This window comes from Chelmon rostratus, chromosome 18 (genome assembly GCF_017976325.1).
Source record: "Chelmon rostratus isolate fCheRos1 chromosome 18, fCheRos1.pri, whole genome shotgun sequence".
Lineage (NCBI taxonomy): Eukaryota > Metazoa > Chordata > Actinopteri > Chaetodontiformes > Chaetodontidae > Chelmon > Chelmon rostratus.
This window is the reverse complement of record NC_055675.1, coordinates 24,470,487-24,484,663: the sequence shown is the minus strand read 5'-3', so window position 1 is coordinate 24,484,663 and position 14,177 is coordinate 24,470,487. Positions and strand designations below refer to the sequence as shown.

General features: G+C 48.9%; 2 protein-coding genes across 2 annotated transcripts; one reads left to right on the top strand and one right to left on the bottom strand.

Annotated features, from left to right (window-relative positions):
* Nucleotides 1–1,474: 1,474 nt before the first annotated feature.
* Nucleotides 1,475–9,104, bottom strand: zbtb1 (zinc finger and BTB domain containing 1). Its single transcript, XM_041959239.1, has 2 exons — nucleotides 8,928–9,104; nucleotides 1,475–7,074 (listed from the first exon to the last, which is right to left on the bottom strand). The coding sequence occupies exon 2, from the start codon at nucleotides 7,068–7,070 to the stop codon at nucleotides 5,013–5,015; it is 2,058 nt and encodes a 685-aa protein (XP_041815173.1). The 5' UTR covers nucleotides 7,071–7,074; nucleotides 8,928–9,104; the 3' UTR covers nucleotides 1,475–5,012.
* Nucleotides 9,105–10,992: 1,888 nt separating this feature from the next.
* On the top strand, nucleotides 10,993–14,177 carry zbtb25 (zinc finger and BTB domain containing 25). The gene is made up of 3 exons (XM_041959273.1): nucleotides 10,993–11,051; nucleotides 12,528–12,708; nucleotides 12,977–14,177. Exons 2-3 carry the CDS (start codon nucleotides 12,536–12,538, stop codon nucleotides 14,175–14,177), a joined length of 1,374 nt encoding a protein of 457 aa, XP_041815207.1. The 5' UTR covers nucleotides 10,993–11,051; nucleotides 12,528–12,535.

Below are 14,177 nucleotides of genomic sequence, written 5' to 3'. Positions count from 1 at the left end.
ATACACGACGAGTTCTGAGACTGAGTTCTTTCAACTGTCATGATTTATGTTCACAGTCCTGAGGGGAGCAGAGCGCCACCTGTTTTCACACCCGTGCACACCTGGACGACAGCTGCAAAAAACCTGTAGCAAAACATGAACAACTCAGATGTAGCTGAATGGATCTTTATGCATCATGCACATTATGGCGGTTCTTCTCAGTTTCTGTGTGGATCACAGGTTGCTGCAGACTTTACCCTGCAGCTCCCTCATGTGGACACTCAATGAACTGCGGCTGAACTCGACAACATCCTCCAAAATAATGACCAACCTGACAAAATGACAGCACCTTTACAGCAGCTGTCAAATACATACTGTGGGAGGTGATGAATTGTCCATGTGGGGAACACATGATGATGATGAAGGCAGCTCTGCTGACATCAGAGGCTGAAACTGCACCTTCATTAAAAAAACAACATGATATCATGAATTAGTGCTGGTTGGTTTGGAGAGACAGGAAGTGGATGAGTGGTGATGATCTCCTCACCTCCAGTTTAACAGTTTCACGTCGTTTACAGTGATTCAATATTACAGTATTGACCAGTGGTCCCTCTTTCCATCCCAGCAGACACTGAGACACTGTTACTGAGCTGTTAAACATGAAGGATGAAAGGGAACAGTTTCATCAGTAAGTGCAGGGTGATGCAGTTTCATTGATATCTTGACTAAAACTGTGGCATCTTTTCAAACCTCTGCCAGCTGACTGTCATGGAAGGGAAATTAAAACCAGATTTACTCGAAACTTTCACCAAAACCTTTAGTCAGAGTGTAAACAAGGCAGAAGAAACAACCCGCAGACACTTCTTCACAAACAGATTCACTTGGTTTATTGAGAGCTTGACAAAGGTTTGTGTTGATTCCAAGAGATCCGAGCGGCGTCTCTGAAAACTCCACAAACTGAACATCAGTGAGAAAAGCTTCAGAGCAACAAAACCAGCTGAACACACGAAGAAGCTGCATGGAGCCGAGCAACACCTGAACACTAACAGCTGGCCTACCTGAAGCAAGTGCTGACATCATCGACGTGACATTTGACCTTTAAATGGGAACATTCTGTGACAGTGTGTGATCCTGATCCTGATCCACAGACAGACTGAAGTCCAGCAGAAACTACCGCTTCATTCAGGTTTGGTTTTCACCTGGTTCCAGTCAGCACTGACCTGGGTCACTGGGTTCTGAACAGTTTGGTATTAAACCCTGATCAGGTAGTAACCTGATTCAGGTCAGAGCTGGACTGGTTTGGTGGTTCAGAACTCTCAACAGGTTCTTGCTGTTTCCAGTTACAACCCTGATTCAGACCCATTCATGATGCTCTCACCTGTTACCAATCAACCTGTTTACCTGTGGAATGATCCAAACAGGTGTTTTTGGAGCGTTCCACATCTTTCCCAGTCTTTAGTTGCTCCTGTCTCAAAGTGTTTGAAACGTGTTGCTGCATCAGATCCAGAATCAGCAGATATTTACAGAAATCAATGAAGCTGATGAGCTCAGACAGTAAATATATTGACTTTGTGCTGTTTTCAGGTCAGTTTCTGTCAGAAAGGATCAGCAGGTGATCACGTTCACTGTCATGGTTTACCCAGAATCCCACCTGTTTGGGAAACAGGGTTGCAGTTCAGATCTGGTTGAGCCGGTTCTGTATCAAAGTGTCCTCTCATTAAACTGGTTTAGTCTGACCTGAACTGGTTTAAGGCATCATTAAACATGCATCAAGTCCACGTGTGAACACACTGGAGATGTGCGTCAGATCTCAGCAACTCTTGGCCTCATCAATGAAGTCTGAAGAAAGTTTCTCTCCAGTCCTCATAAATTAAATGAACTTTGAACCAACCAAGAAAAACAGTCGATGACACCAAGACAGCAGCGTTCTCACCAAAACACTGTTGAAATAACTGAATGGACAACAAGCAAGATGACATGGACAAACAGGGTCAGAACTGGTCTGGGCTGCTTCTGAACTGGTTCAGGAAGGTTTATCTTTGTTTTGAAATATCTGAGTTGTGTCTGAACTGGTTTAGGCCGATTCAAAACTACTTCAGAACTGGTTTCCAACTATTTTAATGTAACTGATGAGGTTGTTTCTGGAAAGGGGTTCAGGTGGATCTCAGCTGTTTGGTTTGGTTCTTAACTGTTGGAACAGGTTTAGGATGATTCTGAATGGGTTTTAGTTCGTTTGGGTTGGTGTGAAGTGATTTGAACTGGGTCTTATAATGGTTTATACTGGTTGACAGACCTGGATTTGGCTGAAACTGGTTTAGACTGGTTGTAGATGGATGTAATTAGGTCTGAAGTGGTTTCAGATGGTTCAGAGCTGATTTGGATTGTCTACCAACTCGTTTCTGCTCTATGAAAAAACTGGTTTGTTCAGATTTAGGTGGACTTTTCATGTTGTTTCCACTCTGACAGCCGTTGTTCCATAAATTAACATCGACCTTTTAAAATCTTTCTTTTTCTCCGTATCTGTTTGTTTGAAGTACCAACCTGAGGACGCTTGCCTTCGTACTTTGTATGAATGAGCTTTAATAATGTGACATCCCTGCTGTCATTGGTCGATCTGACAGCTGTAGAGCTGGGAGGATGTGGCTGCAGGACACAGTCCACCACGGACGATACGGGGAACATCGCCTCGTCCAAAAGTGAGACAGGGTACGGATTCAGACCTACTTCAGGCTAACGATGGGGCAACCGTCCTCCAGAGGGTTGAAGCTTTTCTTCCATTTACTTGGTTGCCTGGGTGACAATATATGATTGGCTGCCTGAAAAGGAGTGACAGTGAGTGAGAAGTCAGATTAGAGTGGGTGTGCTCTGAAAAAAGCTGCTCTCTGCTGAGTGGACACACACCCTGAGCCCTTCTGAACTGGTTTAGGCTGGTTTTACCACTTTACCTTCTAAACTAGTTGTGGTCAGTTTGGAACCGTTTCCCCTGATTCAGTTTGCAACTTCCAACCAAGTTCAGGTGACTCTAGATGAGTTTTGTTCAAAAGCGTGAGCTGGATCTGAAATGTTTGGTTCTGGTCTTGCGTGGAGAACATAACGGCCAGAGTGCGACAACAATAAAAACCAACTTAAATGATTTATAAGGTAACAGACTGAGTCAAAGTGTAACCTTGGACACGTTGTTTTGCTCTTGTCTGAACTGGTGGCTGACTTGGTAAACCTGTTCTGTTTTCCTCTTAGTTTGGTTTCTTTTTACGCTAAAAGCCAGGTGAGAACGTAATGTGTTATTGATAGTGCAGGATTCATTCTCCTGTTAGCAACTGTTGATTTCACTGATCCATATCCCAGCATGCATTGCACACCTGGCTACAGGAACCATTTAGCTCAAACCTGCAGGCTCTGCCTTATAGTTTACTTTAGATCAAGGTCACATTCCCACCACAAACAGGTCCAAACTGAGACCCCTTCCTCTAAAGGGACTGTTTCAGTGTGTATGAATCCTACCGCCTTAAAAACCAGCACAGTCCAGTCCGGCACACGGACGCCATGCTGGTTCCAATGAACACACCACTGCTAGTGTTTTGCTGTCTTTTTCACAATCTGACGTTCAAATGTTCACTTTGAAATGGGGGGGCCTCACTTGTGCCTGTCCATCCCCCAACACGCATCACTGTGAAGAAGACGGGAAGGGAAAAGACGGAGACGTCGCACCGCCGCTAGTGTGCACCGCCGTTACAGTAAAGGCACCAAACACAGACATGTCGGACAGCGAGTGTGGTGTCCTCGTGACACAGTGAACGCAGAGCCGAACAATAACTGAAGGGAAAGAAGAGCACGAATCAATGTGCGATCAAACTCAAACACAGAATCAGTCTCTGTCCACCGACTGCACTCACTAACTACAACATAAAAAACTCAACGCGGATCGTCTTCAGAGACTTTAGTATTCTACGAAAACGTTGGCCCAAAGCTTGAGGCGTCACAGCGCTCTGAAATGCTGACAGACACTTTGACGGACAGTTCACCCCAAAAAGAAACTGAAGTGGGCGTCTCCTCAACTTTTATCACCACACTACATGCAGGACGGTCATTTTCAGGCCGCCTCTGTTCTGACTCTGAAGCTCGTCCCTCCGGCCTGGACGGTGTTAAACTAATGGGAGTAACTCTACGGACGCATCGGCTGAGATTTCATTTGGAGGTCACGGTCGGTCTTACGATGCGTTCACACTGTGAGCAACACGATCACGAGCCAGACGACCTAACCCTAACCCTAACCCTAAGGGGGGGGGGGTTCAGGTCAACAGACACAAACTGAAAAACACATCAACGTCTCCGGAGTTCGTCTGTCTTCATCTGACAACCTGACTTTGGTACGTTCTGCTGCTAACGTGACTCGTTGATTAACCGATTAGTCAGAACATGAATCAGTTTGCTGATTGGTTCCAGCTGCTCCTTTTTTTTCAGTTCAGTCGTATTTCTTCAGGTTTTTGGACGGCTTTAAGCATCATGTCAGATTCTGGATGTTACATCTCTTCTTGTTTGATGTTACAGAATTACCTGAGGTGTAAATATCATGTATATATGATCCCGGCTTCTATACAAATAGTAACCTGCATCGACTCAGCTGTTCAGCCGGTTAGCCGTGATGGGCGTCTGCCGCTGATGGAGGCCGAGGATGGTTAGCTCATGTTTCTAAACTTGATCGTTTCCCGCCTGATGTGATTGTTTGTTGACACTGACTTTTAACAGGTGAGAAAGAAACATCTGATGACACCTGTGAGAATGCGACGCACATCCTCCTGTTAGCTAAACGTCTTTTTATCAAAGTCGACACAAAGTAAAAAACTGCGTACTGCTTCGACGGCCAATCGTCAGTCCCGCTGCTCGCAGTGTGAACGCTTGTTTAGGTTATGCATATACTTTGAAAGTGCAGATTAAAAAGTTGTCTTTTTGGTGTTCAAGTGCATATTTGTTCTCACATTTATGGCTTTTTAGTAACAAACTAATATAAATGCAGAGGACAGTTTGGATCGTTCCTATAGTCTCTTGGTGTGCTTGGAGTTATAGTGGCTCCTCATGTCTTTACGGAGGCGGAACTTCTCCCCACAGACGCCGCAGATGTACAGGTGGACATCCATGTGCTTCTCCAGCTGCTCTCCCCCGGGGAAGATCTGGAAACACACCTGGCAGATGGTTTCCCCCGCCGACAGGTGGGAGATCATGTGTCGGACGTGGTCGTGTTTGAGGAAGGTTCCCTGGTCGCAGACCGGGCAGACGTAACGTGCCATGCCTTTGTGCATGTCGGTGTGCAGCCTGAGCTGGCGCTCGCGCAGGAACTGCTTCCCGCAGGTCTGGCAGGTGAACTGCTTCTCCTTGGTGTGGACGGTGTAGTGTTCCCGCAGGTGGCAGCGCTGATAGAAGCCTTTGCCACAGATGCTGCAGAAGTGTTTGCGGCGGTGATCCGGTTCACCGCCCTCCTCTAAGAGCACCGGGCGGAACAGCTCCTGGTCATGGCAGGACAAGGCATGCTCCAGTGCCAGGCTCTCGTTCTGGAACAGCAGACCGCAGTGAGAGCAGGCCAGGTCGGCCGCCTCCAGCAGGCCCTCCTCCATCCCCTGCGGCTCCTCCAGCAGGGACGCCTCGTCCTCCCCGTGGGAGTCCGACTCGCCGCCTTGGGATTCACCGCAGCGCTCTGCGTGCTCCTGAAGCTGCCGACCTTTGATCAGCACCTGGCCACACCTCCCACAGGCACATATATGGCCCATGTGGTTGGACAAATAGTGGGCCGACTTGTCCTCCTCTGTTAACAGAGCACCACAAAGTTCACAGGGGGCACAGTCGGCGTCTGGCTTCTCATCTTTGACCTTGCGAAGCTTCGCAGGGTGCCCTGAATCTACGCTGCTGGACATGTGACCCTCAAAAGGCTCGCTGCTGTTATCCATACCTGAGACACCGGGCTCTGGTTCGCGGTCTGATCCAGTTTTCTCCCTCCTCAAGTCTTTGCGTGTGGCATCACTTAACAGCGTGCTACAGTTTCTGTTGGCATGCTCGCCGACCCGGACAACCTCAATCTCAGGGAACATGCCTTCTTCTGGTTCTGTCTTGATAGAGATGCTTCTGGTGGAGCCAGGCTCGCCGTCTGTCCCAGCTGCCACCGACCTGATGGTGAGGTCAGAGTCGACCTTGGCCTCGGGCCAGTCGTCCTCACCTTTGCAGATGACCCTGTGTTCTTCTACGCTCTCAGAGGCGGAGCTCTCAGCTTTGCTGGAGTCATTGTCGCCTTCGACGTTACCTCTCGGCTGATGAAAGGCCTTCCGGTTGGTGCAGGTCAGGATGTGTTCGATTAAAAGTTTTTCGCAGCTAAAGACGAAGCCGCAGTCGTCGCAGGTGTAGGTGCGGCCAAAACGAGGACGGTCCTTGAGAGTCGAACTCCTGCCACTGGACCTCTTTCTCAAATCACAGGGCTGCTCCGCTCCTCCGTCCACCAACGGTGGTGCCACCATCAGAGGAGCATTCACCACCTCCTCCACCACCACTGGTCTGCTGATGGTTGCTGGAACAGCTGGACGCCCAGCGGTGCTGCTGACAGTTTTTGGTAGGCGCTCTGCTTCTGGCGCCGTAGGCTTCTGCTGCTCGTACATGCGGACTCCAAACATCATTTTGCTGCCGGCGGGGCCGGTGGAGGAACTGGATGAGGAGGAAGAGGCTGAGGAGGACGGGGTGAGGTTGGAGCTCCTGATGTCCCTGAGATCCTCCAGCGAGTCTGGGATGTAGTACATCTGCAGGTACGCCATGGAGGCCTTGAGTTCTTCAAACTCGTAGCTCCCCACAACGATGCGTCCGAGGTACATGAGCTGCAGGATCAGGTCGAAGCACTCTGCGCTGATCTGCATGTTGCTCAGGTCCAGGCGGCCCGCCCCCTGCTGGTCCCGGATGAACATCATCCTGAAGTAGGAGCTGCAGGCCGCCAGGACGGCCTTGTGCGCCCTGAAGTAGATGTCGCCAATGGCGATGAGGCAGTCGCACAGGAAGCCCCACTCCCGCTGGTTGTTGAGCTGCTGGAGGACGTGATCGCTGTGGCTCGGCCTCGCCATCGCCCTGCAGACAACAGAGGGAGACACGAACGGAGAAATTAAACGGCTGCATTCTTTCTGCTGTGAGGTTTCTCTGTGGTCGCAGAGGATTTCATAACGTTTGGCTGGTTGTGCTCAGCGAGGCAGGACCAGCTCTCAGTCCTGCTGTGACTCATCAAGATCATACGTGAATAATTAAGAGATCCGACTTCAGTCATTTAACTGCTGTTTCATCAGAAAGGGGAAACATTTGTCCCTGAAAGCAGAATCACTTCAGTTCACACTCTTCTCTTCAGAGTGAATCATCAGTTTGAGGCTTTTCTTTTTTCATCCAACCTAAATTTGGGGATTTGCATTTTAATAATTCACCTTTTATTTTACCATTTTGGACGGACGAGTCCAAGGGTCAGTTTTACGGAGACGTGGCTCCATTAACGATGTTTGATTTAAGACCATTTTTCCCATACAGTGATTTATCCGTGACGACCCACCAAACATCGACCGCCACATATTGATTTTCTATTTCCTGACGTTTAAAATGAGTAAAACCGGAGCTGCACATATCGATCAGTTATTTATTAGACACAAATTACTCGTCAATGAAAGCTTTGCAGTGCAGCACCACCCTCTGTGCCCCCACCCTCTGTGCCCCACCCTCTGGCTGTAAATACTTAATAACAACTGATCTCTACTAGTTTATGAGCTGTAACCTGTTTTAATCCACTTAGCAAACACAGTCCAGTTCCCCTGCTGGTTATCAGCTGGTTCATGTCAGCGACAGTCACCTGACAGACCTAAAGGAGGAAGAGGTCGGGGGGGCGTCTCACCTGAGGTCAGGTATCACACTTTGAGTTTGTTTGAAAACTATTTGTTTGAAGAAAGTCCTGCTGCTTTATTGATTATCTGATTGGATGAAAAGCTGCTCAGGTTGACAGCGACGGTGCGTTCAGGTTCACGTGAACAGACGTGTGAATGTGGAAACAGACTTCATCATCATAATAACTGATGAGCAGGTTTGATGCCAGGCTTTAATTACTGTATTTACCCAAAGAGAAAGTTTGAAGATGCTTCGCTTTAACAGAAAACTCACGTGCTTCACCTCAGTTTAAGATAAACAGTGTTTGGTGGAGTTTTAGCTGTAAGACCACAGCAGACTGTTGTAAAAAGGTATAAAATAAGAGCTGTTCCAGGAGCAGTGAGTCGGTTTACTGGAACAGAGCCGCAGCAGCTCTCTGCTCGCCGTCCGCCCACGCAGTGCCGCCGCGGGGTGTGGGGGGACATTCACGCACTCACCGGCTGTCAATCGCCAAGACACCCGGCCAGAGACAACCGACAGGGACCTGTGGCCAGCGGTCAGTGTGAACTTTGACGAGGAAACTGGACTACAGCTGAAGAAGAGAGAGGTCGGCCACACTGACGAGCTAAAATGGAGATTAGAGCTACTTCAAGCTAACAACGGTTAGCGTCAACCAGGCCGGAAGTCGCTGCGGGAAGACCTCCAAAATGAAAAGGATAAGTAGTTACTAGGATAAGAGAGGGTTGTATGGACTGTTAAAAGGGGAACAAACTACTTGTAGCTTACATTTGCTCAAGCTTGGACAATAACTAAGCTAGATGTGTTCATTTGAAGCGTTGCAAGACACGTTTATCCCCCGTTTTCGTTACTTCTCCCTTTATTTTGAAACCAAAACCGGATATAGTATTTGTAAAGGCTTGACGTTTGACGGCGTACAGTGATATCTCTCCCGCAAACAGTCCCGCCACCCCCGCACTGCCACCCGCATTCAGCTAGCACCAAGAGCAGCAGGCCGCGGGGATTTTTCTTCACTTTTCACGGCCAGGCGGCTCTGAGAGACGGACAGAAACCTGTCGACTCACCGTAGGTACCGGGGACCAGCGGAGGAGCTGCTGCTGTCGGCGGCGGGTGTGTGGATGTTCCCGGGGGTCAGGAAGTTTCCTCTCCGGAGGTTTGTTGTCTTCAGGCGCAAAGTTGAGACGAAGGAGAAGCCTCTTCTTCTCCTCCTGCAGGATGAAAGAACTTCCGCACAGACTGCCGCTTCATCAAGCCAGACACAATGAGGGAATCTGAAGACAACAAAATAAAGGACTTCCGGTCAAAATGCTGGCCTTCAAAATAAACGGAAACATCAAGGAAAGCTTTTTGTTTTTCACTCTTTCATTCATTTCATTTTGTGGGTTGATTATTATATTCTGCTAGTTAACATACTGGTGTCGCTGTTTTAGATTTTCCTCCTTGTGTGAAGCTCACAAAACCTCTGCCTTGAAAAAGTGAAATAAAGTGTGTTTGCTCGTTGATCAAATACAAAATACACATTTGTCATTATGTTGTGATGGTTCACAGAGAGCACAAAGTCATTTGTGATCTTTCTTTTATTCTTACTTTTTATTCAGACAGTTTGATTCTAGTTTAGTTTTTTTATGTTTTGAATTTGCTCTCATTAAAGGCTGGACTGTAATTTTCTGAAATAGATGAAAACTTTCAAGCATGAAATAAATTCACTAAAAAAGTCAAACCCTCATTAATAAGCTCACAGCATCATCTGAACTTTAAACTAAATGAGCTCTGACCAGCAGAGGTAGACCAACACCTGTATACAGGTGTTAAGCTCCACCTGGATTCAAGTCCACCTGGATCTGAATGAGTTTAGTCGCGAGTTTAATTGATTTGCTTCCATCAGTATTTGTGGCGTGTTGTCAGTTGTTTTGTAATAACTAATAACATGTTCTGCAGATGCATGTTTCATTTGTTGTATTCAAGAAAGTGGAAAAGAAAAAAAATTAGTTAGTTATATTCTGATTTACATTTCACCGGCGTGACCTCAACGGCTTTCCATATTCAGTCGTAAGACTCTGGACTATTTAAAATGGTCGAAATGTCGACACGCAAACATGACTATTACTTTGTGAAGCCTAACCGGAAGTGCCACCCTGACCCATCAGAGCGGAGGGACCTGTGAAGAGGTCTCACTCTGACCGGATTTCTAGGAACCAAAAAATGTTTTTCGAAGTCAGATCAGAGATTTGATGAAGTGATGACATCTCACTCTGTTTCGTTTCACGAAACATTTTTTGATAAGTAGTAAAAAATTATCAGACCTGAAACCTTTATTGTGGAGTTTTCAGCAGAACACGTCTTTGTGGACGTCCTGTCTGATCAGTGAAGAGGCAAAAAAACAAATAAAATGATCCAGCTTTCATCTCTCAATCAAACCTGATTTCTCTCTGCAGCTCCACTTTCCTCCATTTCACCCCAAATGTTCGACTTCGTATTTCTGTCAGCATAAAAATCTGAATATCAAACGTTTTCACTTTATAACAAGATTCACATCGTAAAAACATGTTTTTATCACATTAGAAAATTGTTCTTTGAACAAGAATCGTTTTCAGGCTCTAATCAGGAAGCATGTAGCTGCTTTACTTCAGTGAGAGTAATTCCACCTCAGAGTAAGAATGCTTTCAGGACTTCAGGCTGGATCATCATCTTCATCATCTTCATCTTCTGCGCTGACTCGATCAAGAATAAAAAATAATTTGTTCAGTAATAACAAGAAAAATGGTTAATTATGACGTCATAACATATTATCACCTGGGAAGAATAAACGGAGCTGTTTGTGACGTGACACGAGAGCAGCGTCAGGTCTCTTGATGATGATGATGATGATGATGAAGCGGCTCGTGTGTGTTTCATGATGAAGCGGCTCGCGTGTGTGCTGTGTTTCATGATGATGATGATGATGATGAAGCGGCTCGTGTGTGTGTGCAGCTGCTTCTTCTTTTCTGGATTTTTGTTGAATATTCAGATGATTTCTGGCTTCTTTTTATTTTATTGATCATTAATTACATGTTGGAAAGTGACACCATCGAATCACGTGACCAGCCCCTTTGACCCTTCCTCTCGCGAGACGTGACGCGGCTTTTTGCGAGATCATCTGCAGCAACAAATCGGCTCCAGAACCTGAAGACAATCTGCACATTTCTGCGGTAAGACGCCGATTAACGGCCGCCGGGCACGGCGCGCGTGCACAAGGCAGACAGACAGAGGGTGTGCGGGGGGGCGGATAGCGTTGCGCACGCGCCTGTGTGCGTCTAGGTGAATGAGGACGTGCGTGTTAGTGAATTTGAATGAGACAGAGGATGGAGGAGGCTGCAGCCTCACGGTCGCGACACCACGGGCACGCGCGGAGCTGTATTGTTGTTTGGTGGCGCGGGTGTCCGGTTTCCGGTTTGGTCTGATCAGAGAGGGTTTGTTGTCATCTAAAGACCCCCGTGTGTCTATGTGAGGGTGTGTGTGTCTCAGCTGACCTTCAGTGAGGTCACAGGTCAGCAGGTGATCTCCTGCTCACCTGTCCAGCTCTGAGGAATCACACCTGAGCTCGGGGTGGTGGGGTCATGGTCCACAGCAGGTGTTAATGTTCCTGTGTCAATAAAGCTTGAAGCAGAAGAGCAGTGACAGATGATGGTGTTTATTCTACAGTGATAACACACTGGACCTCTGTGGCCTCACAGGTGCATAAAGTCAGTCAGCTGAATTAGGGTCACCTGCTGGAATCATCATCATCAGTAGTCATAGCAACAGGAAGCCTATGGACACGATCTGCTTTAATATCTGTGAGCCCACAAAGAGAAAAAGGTTTTATAAGAGAAAAACACTGAATCTGAAAACTGGAGGAGAGAAGTCAACTACGACTCCCATGGTGCATTTCACCGACAAACATCCAGTCAGTGGCAGCTACACCTGAAACTGTTTTTTAAATTACACCCATTCACCTCTCACTTCTGGGTCAGCTGTGCTTGAATTCAGTCTCCATGGTGATACGTTATGCCTCTGACTGGATTCCTCTCCATGACAAACGTTGCTGAGGCTCATGGGTATTGTAGTACTGAAAGGACACCAGAAACAAAGTGTGAATGACTGGAACTGGAGTGAGACCAGAAAGCTGTGTGGTGGTTTCTGTGTTGAGTTTCACTGCGAGAGAAAACGCTGACGTCCTGGTTAGAAAACACCATAAACTGTATCATCCTCCAGCACTTCCTGTTTCCTGTCGTCTCTCACCTGATCACCACCAATCAGGAACAAGTGACCTGAACAGTGAGAAAATAGTGAAAACTGCTCATCAAGTCCAAATGTGTTGTCTTGTGTTTCTGAAAATGAACGATCTGTCGAACCATTTCAGAGTTATTTCAACTGCTCATGCACTGTCCAGGTGAAGCACAGGTGAGATAAAGAGGTGAAGCACAGGTGAGATAAAGAGGTGAAGCGCAGGTGAGACAAGGAAGTGAAGCACAGGTGAGGTGAAAAGGTGAAGCAGACAAGAGGTAAAAAGATGGAGCACAGGTGAGGTGAAGAGGTGACGCACAGGTGGGATGAAGAGATGGAGCACAGGTGAGATAAAGAGAGAGCACAGGGGGTACCTGAGCCTGGTCTGCGGCCTCTGACTGAGCGCTGTGTCTTTGCAGAGTGGGTCATGGAGGTGTCGTCTCACAGCCTCTTCCTGCTGCAGCAGCTCAATGTTCAGAGAGAGTTCGGCTTCCTGTGTGACTGCACCGTCGCCATCGGAAACGTCTACTTTAAAGCTCACCGAGCCGTGCTGGCTGCCTTCTCCAACTACTTCAAGATGATCTTCATCCACCAGTCCAGGTAAGGGGGCTGGACGATAACTCAAACACCTGAGCAGGGATAGAAGCTGCAGGACTCCTCAGAGCTGGAGAAAGTTCACAGGATCGTTGACGCTGTTTTAGTTTGTCTGAATAGATGCTCCTGACAGTCTGTGAAAAGGGCTAAAAATACACTTTAACCAGCAGAGCAGCTCACCTGAGAATCCAGAACCAGGGCGAGTACACATGTGGATTCTAACCTGATGAAGAGTTGACGTGTCTTCTCTCTCTCTGTCTGTCTCTGTCCACAGCGAGTGTATAAAGATCCAGCCCACAGACATCCAGCCGGACGTCTTTAGCTACCTGCTGCACATCATGTACACGGGCATGTGTCCCAAACAGCCGGTGGACCAGAGCCGGCTGCAGGAGGGCATCAAGTTCCTTCACGCCTACCAGCTGTGCCGGAAGCCCGGCGAGGGTGCCGCTGACGCCGCCACCGACGTGGTTCGCATGTCCAACCTGTACGGCATCCAGATCTCCTCCCAGCTGGCAAACAAGGAGGCGCCTGGAGTCCCGAAGTCCACCACAGTGTCCTGCGGGGCCCCCGACGATGAACGCTCCTCTGGCCGGGGGGGACGGTCCCTCTCACAGTTGTCCCTTGCTGTTGGACTGGAGGGGGTCCCGTCAGACCGCCAGGCCTCGGTACAACGCAACGTCTGCTCTGTGGCATCCGGAGATGACTCGGATATCTCAACCCGCATCAAGCAGGAGCGGCTGGAGGAGGAGGAAGGGGAGGACGGTGAGGGGGAAGAGGGCCAGGGGGCGGGGTCTCCGTCTCCAGCTCAGGGTAGCAGTCCCAGTCAGAGCCTCCTGTTCAAAGAACGCTCCCTAGTCCTGCTGTGTCCTCGCTGTGGAGAACGCTGCTCCTCCCCTGAGGGCCTACGGGAGCACCTGTTCAGCCATGCTCTCGATCCCACCCGCCTGATGGAGGGGCTGTCGCAGGGCGGCGAGCTGGATGCCGGTGCGGAGGAGGGGCCGCCGGGGGCCCAGGAGCAGCTGGATGCAGGATGTCTGGAGGAGGCACTGAGACAGAGCCAGGCGCTCGCTAATCAGCTGGCTGCAGAGCTGAGGAGGAGCCGGGGGGGAGGAGGAGGGGGAGGGGGAGGGAGCAGCCCCACCCCCGCCGTCCTGCATTCGCGCAAACGAAAGATCGCCTGCGCCGTCTGCAGCCTACGCTTCTCCCACAAGAGCCAGCTGCAGGAGCACATGTACACCCACACCGGCAAACCGTCCCGCTACCACCGCTACAACCGCCTCTGCAGCCAGCTTTTCCAAGCCTCCGCCCACTTCTGCGAGGGCGCCGCAGAGCACGGGGGAGGGGGCGGAGCCTCGGCCGGCACCGCCGCGCTGTCTGAGGAGACCAACAGGGACACTCAGGACAACGGCAGCTCCTGCTACTCCCTGGACTCAGAGATCTCTCAGGAGAGCGTGGATGGCGTGCCGGTCGAATGA

Excerpts from the sequence above, each read along its gene's own strand:
- zbtb1 (XM_041959239.1), bottom strand. The coding sequence starts at position 7,070 with ATGGCGAGGCCGAGCCACAGCGATCACGTCCTCCAGCAGCTCAACAAC.
- zbtb25 (XM_041959273.1), top strand. The coding sequence starts at position 12,536 with ATGGAGGTGTCGTCTCACAGCCTCTTCCTGCTGCAGCAGCTCAATGTT. Across the intron at positions 12,709-12,976 it reads ATCTTCATCCACCAGTCCAG|CGAGTGTATAAAGATCCAGC; the intron begins GTAAGGGGGCTG and ends CTCTGTCCACAG.